The 11,446-nt window shown below is 36.6% G+C and overlaps 1 protein-coding gene and 1 long non-coding RNA gene across 3 annotated transcripts; both read left to right on the forward strand.

The window, feature by feature from the left end:
• Nucleotides 1-1,319: 1,319 nt before the first annotated feature.
• LOC121401180 lies at nucleotides 1,320-2,251 on the forward strand. Its single transcript, XR_005966162.1, has 2 exons — nucleotides 1,320-1,426; nucleotides 2,157-2,251. It is a non-coding gene; the product is annotated as an uncharacterized LOC121401180 (long non-coding RNA).
• A 3,284-nt stretch (nucleotides 2,252-5,535) lies between these two features.
• Nucleotides 5,536-10,275, forward strand: LOC121401181 (tubulin monoglycylase TTLL3-like). Of its 2 annotated transcripts, XM_041585513.1 has the most exons (6): nucleotides 5,540-5,902; nucleotides 6,827-7,076; nucleotides 7,447-7,595; nucleotides 8,063-8,279; nucleotides 8,910-9,345; nucleotides 10,016-10,275. In XM_041585513.1, the coding sequence occupies exons 1-6, from the start codon at nucleotides 5,800-5,802 to the stop codon at nucleotides 10,019-10,021; spliced, it is 1,161 nt and encodes a 386-aa protein (XP_041441447.1). In that variant the 5' UTR covers nucleotides 5,540-5,799; the 3' UTR covers nucleotides 10,022-10,275. The 2 variants fall into 2 exon arrangements, with proteins under 2 accessions (XP_041441446.1, XP_041441447.1); XM_041585512.1 differs by lacking the exon at nucleotides 10,016-10,275 and having other exon boundaries at nucleotides 5,536-5,902; nucleotides 8,910-9,467.
• The last annotated feature ends 1,171 nt before the right edge of the window (nucleotides 10,276-11,446 follow it).

The raw sequence follows: 11,446 nt of genomic DNA on the forward strand, positions 1-11,446 counted from the left end.
AAATCCCCTTTCCTCCTTTTTACCTCTTCTTATTTAAAAAATTAAAAACAAGTTTATATATATATATATATATATATATATTAAACTTCTACATTGCTGCTTCTTGAAAAGGCACATGTATTGCTGTGAAAACACCTTATATATACAGGTATAGGATCCGTTATTCTGAAACCCATTATCCAGAGAGCTCCAAATTGTAGAGAGGTCATCTTTCATAGATTTTATCCAAATAATTCCATATTTTTTACAATTATTTACTTTTTTCTGCAATAATAAATAGTTCCTTGTACTTGATTATTTAATGTTTACACAATTTTCTAGTACACAAAGGGGCACATTTAATAAGCTTGAGTGAAGGATTCGAAGTAAAAAAACTTAGAATTTCTAAGTTTTTTTGGGTACTTCGACCATCGAATAGGCTACTACGACCTTCGACTTTGATTCGAACGATTCAAACTAAAAATCGCTCGACTATTCGACCATTCGATAGTCAAACTACTGTCTCTTTAAAAAAAACTTCGACTACCTACTTCGCCACTTAAAACCTACAGAGCTTCAATGTTAGCCTATGGGGACCTTCCCCATAAGTTTGCTAAGCGTTTTCTGATCGAAGGAAAATCCTTAGATCGATGGCTTAAAATCCTTCCAATCATTTGATTCGAAAGATTTAATTGTTCTATCGAACGATTTTTCCATCTATAGATCGATCTAAGTATTTGCGGTAAATCCTTTGACTTTGATATTCGAAGTCAAAAGATTTTACTTCGATGGTCGAATATCGAGGGTTAATTAACCCTCGATATTCGACCCTTAGTAAATGTGCCCCTAAAGGTATGAAGACCAAAATTACAGAAAGATCTGTTATCCAGAAAAACCCGAGCATTCTGGATAACAGGTCCCATACTTGTGTATACACAGTTAAACAAGAGAGGACATTGGCTGCTCATGAATCTTTAGTTTGTTCCTATAAAATTAGACACATTTCCACATTGCACCAGTGGGTTATGGGCCTAATGTGTGAAACTGTAGCATTTACTTTACACTTTTACCTTACTTTTGTCAATTTCTTATTCTTGCAATATTTTATCTTAACAGATCAAACAGGAATCACTAGAAAAACAACCTATTGAAGCTAATAGTGAAATAGAAATTGAAGCTCATCGTGAAATAGAAATTGAAGCTAATAGCGAAATAGAAAATGAAGCTCATAGTGAAATAGAAATTGAAGCTAACAGCGAAATAGAAAATGAAGCCAATAGCAAAATTGAAACAACTATTGAAGCCAACAGGAAAAGAAAATCTGCTATTATAGCTAATATCAAAAGAAAAACAACTGCTATTATCACTAATATCAAAAGAAAAGCTCAGAGGAAAAGAAAGAAGGCTAATAAATCTAGTAAAAGTGAAACTGCTGAGACGCCTAATGGTAAGTAAACATTTAGTAAAAACCAAGCAGAATAGGCAAGTGTTGTAGTGCCTGTGGGGGACATAAATACTAGTGCCTCTAATATACATAGTAACATAGTAACATAGTAAGTAAGGTTGAAAAAAGACACATGTCCATCGAGTTCAACTTTTTTTTTTTTTTGGCTAAATGTAGCAGGGCATTAAATGCTAAGTTCTGATTGGATGAACGGTTGCTACCTGTTACTAGTGATGGATTAGTTGGTACCTGTTACTACTACCTGTTACTAGTGATGGATTAGTTGGTACCTGTTACTACTCCATGTCCCATCTTTAACCTTATGGATTAGTTGGTACCTGTACTATCTTCAACCTTATAGTCCAACACTTCTTTCATAATAGTGGTGGAACATGATTTAGATGAGCAAATTAATGAATGTGTTCAGCTTCTAATCTACACCTTTATCAACTGTGAAAAATTGTTGTGATTAGTTAACACTTTCCTAACTATCAGTAAATAGATTTGCCCCTGTATATGTCCTACGACATGATGGTCTATAATATTATTTCAAAGAACTGTCTTGTGTTCTCATGTGGCTTCATAAAACATGTTTATGGTTTTATTCTGAATTTCTCCAGTTGTGGGTATTTTGTAGTAAATTGCCATCTTCATTTAATAGTTTGTTAAAATAATACATCATTATTCATAAATCATTACAATATAATATATGTATGTTATATCTCTTTTGCAGATGCAGTTTCACCTGAACTGGATAAATGTTGCTATGATGAATGTGTATCCAGACAAAACATATGCTTTGAAGACCAGGTTAAAACAGCAATTGCAGTAAGTAATGTACCAGCACCAGGAATTCTTTTAGCCTATGTTGTGAATATAAGTATATTAGGAGAAAAAAACTAAAAATGACATTGCACAGAGAGACCATCTCTTAATATGTAAATGATCTTAGTTTGGTGCCTGACTTCCCCAAGGCTATAAAGACTTTACATAGAAAGGTTAAAGAATACTAGAAGTGGCAGGTGAATAAAAGATAAGCCACATTCTGCTCTTCTTTGTGTCCTGTTGTGAGAGCCACAATTGGCTGGAAGGAGGCACCTGGGTCTAACATAGACACACTCCACCATTTTTGCAAACTACAATATTAAAAATATTTTACATTGGTACCAGTGTATTGCTGTGAGTAGATATGCTGATAGCCAACTCATAAGGAAATAGGTAGATGTGAAGAGCATTGTTACATTTATCCCTGATATCTGCCCAATATGCAACAAGTACATAGTTAGTTAGTTGTATTACAAGCCTTTTTCTTTTAAGAACAAACTGTTATGTTCTTCCACTACAGCTATTTCCATGTATAAAGGTGGTGGGAAAGTTGAACACCACTAGCTTTTCTCTGTATAGCCCAAGTGAAGGATTCTGCAACCTAGATGCATTAAAATGTTGCTCAGCTACAAACCCCAAGACTTATGAATTAATTTCTCTTACATTACTTAAGCTCCCTTAATATCACACATAAGAAACATGATCCCACGCAAGCAATTTATTCTGTAGAAGCCACTTTTAAGAAATTTCTATATTTGGAATCTCTAATATGTTTCTCTTTAAATATCCCACAGAAAAAGAAAATTTTCTGGATGGACGATGAAATATTAAACGACACTGAGAGCAGCCTAATGAGTAGAGGATGGGTGAAGAAAATTGCCCCCACCTTCAGTAAGTCTGCTTAAAAATATCTCTTCAAGGATTTGAGTAATATTGAATTGCTAATGATAAAAATGAACCTAGAGCTCCCCACATGCTAGCATATAAATGTCTGCCCTGGGGTTTCATGAGCACAACGTTGATGAAGTAGAGTTGAATACAACCTCATGGAATAGGCGACAATTGCATGAAAGTTGCATCCAACTTTATCTTCCAGTGACTTTCTGATCATCATCATCATCATTTATTTATATAGCGCAGTGATACCTTAGTTACAAACAGGAATATATGGAGGATAACAAACAAGGGGTTACAGAGTACAATAGGGCCCTACAAATTAGAGTTTACAAAGTAAAGGTTAGGGTACAATTGGGACATTAAGATTCTAGACACAATTTTGTGATTTTTGATACAGCAATGATTGATTAATTAAGGTACATTGAATAAGATTCTTTGATCTGAAAGGTTTCCATGTAAACACATCCTTAGGCCAGAATTTATAAGGGATACTTTTTCTGCAGGCACCTGACACCAAATAACATGGTTTTGTTATACAGTTGAGTATATTATATTCCCTAATGTGCCTAAGATATATGGGCAGACCCTGCTACTAGTGGAACCTTTCTGAGCAATCTAATAAACTGCTATAATGATACTAATGCAATGTTTTTTTCTTGATAGATGCTGGTCCCAAGGAAACTTTATTTTGTGACCCAACAAATGGGCAGAAGGTAAATCCATATTTTCGTTAGTACAATACAAAGATCTATGTAAGAAATATGTGGGTAATCTTAATCTAACCACTCATGGATATGGCCAATTTAATTGAGCATTAAGATAAATAGTGTTAATGTTTACTATTATAGGTTTTCTATTTTCACACCATTGTCATTGTTCAACCCAGAACAGTGTACAATGACTTTCCCTTTCCTATAGCTAAACATATTTCTTTCTATGGACTTAAATATAAATGTTCTACATTTACTAGTCAGTTAAAGTGCATGATGTGACTGGTGGAGAGGAGCCAAGCAAGTTAGCAAGCTACAGTACTTAGTGCAACTTACTTGCAGAGTATGGTAGCAGTATAACTAGCAGTTACTAGGCCAGTTGTTATTTCTTCTGTGGTTAAAGAAGTAATATAATGCACCAGACGTTTACTAATCATTTGAGTGTACTTGCCTTCCATGAATAAACTTTTTTATTTATATTTACTTTTTTTAGTTTATCAGTCCTAATGATATACAACCCAGCCTCATCCTGTCATTCAGAGCAATTCATCCCAGTCTTCTGAGAGAGGATCAGATAACCAATAACTTTTACAGTGTGTACTTCGCATGCAAGGTGAGACAACTGCAGTGACTTACAATGACTCATATCAACCAATTAGGTCTCCCATTTAATGTATATCTTGCAGTAGACTGATCAAAATGAATTGTTTATTAAATGCTACTTGTAAATGTATTAGTAAATCAACCCCACATCCTTGTCACTTGCCAATTTATTATAATAGCCCAACAAAAAATAAAATGCAACTTGATTTAGATAATTTGATCCATGTCTGAACTGTAGGCCCTGGTATTTAAACTGTGCCCAAAATAGCCCAACATTAGCCCATTAATAAATACTGGTGCATGGCATTTTGACATTTGCCTGTCTACAGTCTGCCTGTACAGGCCTGCTTCTTTCAGCTGAATCATATGGCTTCCAGTTAACATGATTGGAACCCATTATTTCTAAGTCAAAGCGGCAAATTTACTAACCACTAAAAATTCACTAGCGATGGCTTCGCTCAGAGAGCAACACTTCACCATTTTAATTCACTAAAATCTGAAGTTGGATCCAGGGTGCCAAACTCTGGCGAAGTTGCCCTAGCATTACTGCACCAGGCGAAGCAAAGTTGCGCTAGCGTTGCCTAATTTGCATACGGCGGGAAGTTAAAGTTCAATGGACGTATATGTTGCAGCAAATACATTACACTACACAAGCCCAGGAAAACTTAATAAAATAAAATAAAGTTAAAAAAAAATAAACCTAAATAAAATAAAGTATTGCCCTACATATGAGCCCAATGTATAGTTAGGAAATGTAGGGGGGAAGCTGGTTACCCCAAAAACACTTTACACTCTTTTTCAGCCTATCACCCTGAGAAAGGAAAAGACGCTAGTGTTTTTAGGGACTTTTCAAATATTTTTTTAGGAACAAGAGGTAACATTCAGTAAAATGCGCATCTTAGTGAATTTGTGTAGTTACGTCCACTCGCCAGAGCGCAAATTTGCCAGGCATTAGGGAGCGAAGTACCGCTAGAATCTATCTCCTTTGCTAGCGAAGTTATGCCGGTGACTGAATTTACACTAGCGATAGTCACTTTGCTCTTTAGTAAATTTGCCCCACAGACGGTTTCCAGTAAATGGAAGTGGAAATTATTTTACATAGGGTTTCCAAGAGAAAACAATGTGATGCCTCTTGTTACTGGTCATACTTACAGTGTAACTTCTTCTGACCTGGTGGGAATATAGAAGCCAGAAATGTGGCCAATCAGTGGCTCTCTAGATGTTGTTGCATTCCAATTCCTAGAATTTTTTGTATATTAATTTGCTACAATCTTCTTTGACTTTTTATTTCTATAAAATTGATAACTAAATATGTTCTTTGTATTCTAGATTGGTCTGTGCATGGCATTAAGGCAATGGCGTTCGTTCTGTGATGTGAATCCAGGCACTTTCTTCCCTCGTTGCTACATGTTTAGTGAGCAAAATGAAAAACAAGCATTCATTGGTAAGTGTGCATAAAATAATGTAGCATATCATTATATCTTGGGTATAGTATCTAAAATCAGGGCTTTATATCCTTCAAAACCAAAGTATTATTTAACTTAGTGACCAACAACCAGTGGCTTATGAGCAGCAAGTTGCTCACCAATTCTTTGGATGTTTCTCTCATTGGCCTCAAAACAGGCACTTATTTTTAAATTCCAGGATTGGAGGCAAGTTTAAATTGCATAAAAACTAGGTGTACTGCCGTGTAGAGAATCCTGTAGGCTGCAAGGCCACATAGGAGCTATCAAATAGCCAATCACAGCCCTTATTTGGCACCCCTAGGTCATTTTTGCATTGCTCCCAAACTCTTGTTATATTTGAATGTGGCTCACGGGTAAAAAAGTTTGGGGCCCCTGGTTTAACTCTAAGGTTATTTTATTTATTGCATGTTTTTTCATGGAATAGTTATTATGGTTTAGCTTTTACACAAATGTATTTATATAACATTTGAAAAATGTCTTAAGGCAACAGAGCACACATTCCAATATAGAACACTGGCCAGGCCATGACTAGTCACTCCCCTTTCCTTGATGTACTTATCACCTAGTCACTAAAATGTTTCAGAGTGATTCAGATCATTGGTTCTATATAGCTGTCCTATGAAATAATGTTCCACCCCAAATAAAATGTGCTCTATTAGAAGTTCCCATAAATACATTATAGTGCATGTTAATGACAACTCTCTTTATCTACTATAAGTTATGCCTATATACATTAATATGTAAAGGAAAATAAAACCATGGTATTGCCTGTTTAGAAATATTATTCAAAGTTCCATCTCTTTTTATAAACAAAATATTGGACCTGTTTGTTCTCACAGTTATAGTTAGTCTCATATTTTGGTTAAGTAGAGTATTCTAACAAAAAATGTGCCTTTATTTAGATGACTTTAACATGACTGCGGCTTGTGGTATCCTAAAATGGGTTTTGAGAAGCAATGGGAAGTCTTTGCAAGATGACGTTATTTCCAGCCAGAAAGAAAAGAAAACTGTTCCAGAAGATATTATAGTAAAAGCCCTTGTGGCTTGCCAGCTTTATCTGTATTACTCAACACATGAGGACGAATACGACTTAATATGTTCCAGGATAATTAATTGGGAACAGTTCATAGATGACTACTATCAGGTTATGCAGTAAGTAATGTCAGCTGAAACAATTCATAAAAATTTCGATTTAGAAAGAAATTGTCTTGATTATAGGAAAACAATGACAGTGAACACTCTATGGGGTGATTTATGAATGTTCATAGAATGTTTGTTTCTCCGAATCATAGTTTTTGTGCAAATTCATGAATTTTTCTTATAGTTAATCCTTGATTTTTTAGTTTAGTGTAAAAACCATAAAATCTATGAATACAAAGGCCTAATACAAATCACATGAACAGATATTTGTTGTGTATAATAAACCTATTCATATATAATATTCTCCATAAACATTATATTGCAATAGTGTGATGTGTATTATGTATAACTGTCTCTCATCCCTGCCCTTGTATTGTTACAGTCATGGTGCGCACATACGGAATTCAGACAAGTATGTTGATTACTGCCACCAATTGTTATGTAAGCTGAGAAGAGTGAACCCACAACTAGATATAGATGGAGAAAAAAACATCTGGATTTTAAAACCAAGAAATTCATCTAGAGGAAGAGGTAAGAGAATCTGTGAAATGGGTACTCAATTGTTGTTTAGGGGGAAACAAAAGTTCAGGTTACTGGTGGGTGCTCCTCACAGGATATTTATAAATGACTCACATACAGTAAATGAAGTAGAAAATCATGCAAGAGCTTATATAGTAATAGCTATTTCTATATGATCCATACAAGGGTGAGGGACCTCACCTCCATTAAGGTTTTGGAAGGATCCATGAGGTTCTTCATCTCATCTCATACATTTTGGCACATAATAAATTCCAATTCACAGTTATGATTATTTCTGTGCCACAATGCAGAATATGTATAAATTAATTCCTAATAAGATGTGTGAGATGTAGGAGCAAAGTGGCAACCTTAGTTATTGGTCCAACGCATGATTATTTTGTTGCTTCAGGTGTTACAAAATGGTTTACTACAATATTGATGTACAAAGATATTGATTCATGTTTTATATGTTATTACAGGGATACATTGCAGAAATGATCTGAAAGAGATATGTTCCTTCGGAAATGAATGGGTGGTTCAAAAGTACATAGAGAGGCCACTTCTTGTATATGGAACCAAAATTGATCTCCGTCAGCATTTCCTCATAACGGACTGGTGCCCCTTAACTATCTGGTTCTATAAGCACAGTTTCATCCGTTTCTCATCTCAGCCGTTCACGCTGAAGAGTTTAGATACGTAAGTAGAGGGTGCAAAATCTTGCATTCTATTTATTTGTTATACAGTAATGACGTGATGTTGATATGACTTCACTGCTTTGTACTCTCAGAGGCTCATGTACAAACAGAAATAAGTCTACTCTCTGCCTTATTTTAGCATGTTACAAGCGGGTATGTCTTGTCTTACAATCCTTTAGGAATACAGTGCACTTATTCGAAGAAATTAAAAATATCATAAAACCTTTTTTTTATTTAACAAATAAGTATTACATTATAAAACACCTTGGACAATTGTGCCATAGTTGCTAGTAATTTAAAGGTAATTTATACGTTTAATCCACGGTGTATACAATAACATTTGTGATCAATCACTTTATGGCATGAAATATATTTGTTTGTTGCTGCTACATCTGTAAAGTGGGCAAATAGCATGCTAAAGGCTCTGTTCTTCTAACCTCTGATTCCGTAGCAGTTACATTGGTTACAAGGCTCTGTAATTTTGCTCTAACTATGGTGGTCAGCTTGCTAAGGCTAATGAATGGCTAAGGCAAGATTAGAATACTTAGTAAACTCACTGGATACCGACACTGGATTACTAGTGATGGATTAGGCACATAAACCTGACAATTGTATTGTTTTATCCTTCCAGCGCCATCCATGTATGTAATAACAGCATACAGAGGAATTTAAAGAATGCACCAAATCGTCACCCCAACCTGCCTGAAGAAAACATGTGGCACAGTGACGAATTCAAAGAGTATCTTTGTACAATCGGAAAAGAGCAAGTCTGGGATTCAATCATTATACCAGGGATGAAGAAAGCCCTCATTCAAACTATGAAGGCCACCCAGGAAAATGCGATGTACAAGAAAAACAGTTTTGACCTTTTTGGTGCAGATTTTATGTTTGGAGAAAACTTCCAGCCCTGGCTCCTTGAGATCAATCTCAAACCGGACATAATCAAAGACACGTCAGTGATGGAGAAGCTTGTTCCACCAATGGTAGAGGACATTGTACGTGTGGTGATTGATTACAAGGATGACCCTAACTGTGACCTGGGAGGATTTGAACTTATATATAAACAGGTAAGTGCAAGTCAAGGGACAGAAACTTTGATACTGATAAATGTCAGAATAATATAACCTCGGGCACATAATCTGAGTACATAATGTTTTTGGGCTGTGTTTATTTATATAAGTATGCCATGGGTGGGTCACTTTCATGAGAGCATTTGATATGTATTTGCTACTTCAAGTTCTCTTCCCCATGGGAATGCCTTGTAGATTAGACAAATTAGGTTTCCAACCTCCCCCCAATACATTTTTTGCAGCTCCAGCAGGCCCCAAGGGGGTGAGGGGGTTGCAATTGCACCCAGGCAAGTAGTTATGCCACCAGGGCTCTTAAAAGAAAAATGTACTAACATCAGCTTTGGACATAGCTATTAGTTTTAATTCTCAACTAAGCAGTTCCTCTTAACTTAGAACAAGGTTACAGACATATTTTAAGCCAATATGTTTTAATAGTATCCAGAACAGTAAAATATTTAACTACCTTTTAATTATAGGAAGGTATTATGTGAGAACATACAAATTAAGATTGTAAGCAATATAGCACTGATCTATTAAACACTGAGTATAACCTTTGGTATTATATCTGAGTATAGAAGACATAATTTTGTATACATAATGAAAATGATTCATTAAAGCCTATTGGACTATATATATTCTAGTTCTAAAAGTTTTCTGTTTTTTCCAGTTCTAGGCTAATTATACTGGAAATGGGACTCTCAATCAAGAAAACACCTTTACAGATCTAAAGAAAACAACCATCTCTGATCCATAGCAGGTGGCTAGTGGGATGAGTCGTGGAGGAAGAAATAGTCCAACCAACCCTTTCCTTTTGATGTCTATTTTTTCTTTGTTATACCTGTACCTAAATATATTTAAAATAAAATTGGTATTAAATGTATGAAAACATGTTTAAAATTATTTCCTTAATCGCTTTTTGTACTCTTTCTTCCTTATGAAAAATATAAATAATTTTTAACAATGGTATAAGTTGACACCTATATATATATATATATTATACAAGTATACAGTAGCACTCACTTAAGGTTCTTTTATATGGTGTTCAGCCTTATAGGGGAAAGTTCTGCGTTTTTCCAATTATATAGCAATTATCAAATGAGCAGAGGCGGCACTCAGTTTATCAAAATTAGAAAAGAATATTTTCTCAGTTCATCATGTACAAATAATAATAATACAACCTATTCATTACATCATATATAATAACATAACGGCATGCAGCGTGTCCTTTCTCAAGCTTAACAGAGTAACCAAATATCACAGGTGTGCTTCACACATAAAAAGGCTTTAGATAGGAAGTGACATCACAACATCATTTAACCCAGTTTTAATCGGCCCGCAGCCAGGGCCGGATTACCCACAAGGCACCCTAGACAGGGCCTCCCCATCCGCCCCCTACCGTGGCGCGTCGCTCTGCACGCACACTTCTAGGAGCACTCGGCGTGCACGCTGCAGAACAGCTCAACCGCACCTCTACTGCTGCGCATGCTTGTTGGCTATTGGGATATCGCATCACTCCAGGATGAGAGCGAGGTTACGTGCATGTCAGAGCCAGCCGCCCGTCAGCATCCACTTCCTGGTCCACGCTGCTCTAAATACAGTCTGGCTGGGCTGCCACAGTACTCCTTCAAGCATTGCATTTCGTGAGTGTAGAGCGATGCGGCAGAAGGGCTGGGCAAGTGGGCATGGCAAGCGACAAGTGGGCTGGGCAAGCGGCAAGTGGGCTGGGCAAGCGGCAAGTGGGCCGGGCAAGCAGCAAATGGGCTGGGCAGGCGGCAAGTGGGCCCATTGGTACAGAGCAGCTGGTTCCTCTGGCACATAATGCAATTATGCAACTAGAGGGCCTAGGGCCCACCAATGCCGGGGCCCACTTGGTTTTAACAGCTGTCAGGCTCGCAGGTTGGGCATCCCTGCTTCAATCCTATGCCCGGGCATAAAACTATGGCAGTATATATCAGTATGCTGTCCCAGCTGCTGCGTGTCTGGCACAATTGGAATTGTGGTTGCACTGCTTTAGACTGGTACTTGTCGTTGTGTTACAGCTGCTGCTGGTTCAGTCCCAGTGTCTATAGTGGCTTCCCATTTCATATTGCCTGGGATC

This window comes from Xenopus laevis, chromosome 3L (genome assembly GCF_017654675.1).
Source record: "Xenopus laevis strain J_2021 chromosome 3L, Xenopus_laevis_v10.1, whole genome shotgun sequence".
Classification (NCBI taxonomy): domain Eukaryota; kingdom Metazoa; phylum Chordata; class Amphibia; order Anura; family Pipidae; genus Xenopus; species Xenopus laevis.

Excerpts from the sequence above, each read along its gene's own strand:
- LOC121401181 (XM_041585512.1), top strand. The coding sequence starts at position 5,800 with ATGGCATTAAGGCAATGGCGTTCGTTCTGTGATGTGAATCCAGGCACT. Across the intron at positions 7,077-7,446 it reads GACTACTATCAGGTTATGCA|TCATGGTGCGCACATACGGA; the intron begins GTAAGTAATGTC and ends GTATTGTTACAG. Across the intron at positions 8,280-8,909 it reads ACGCTGAAGAGTTTAGATAC|CGCCATCCATGTATGTAATA; the intron begins GTAAGTAGAGGG and ends TTATCCTTCCAG.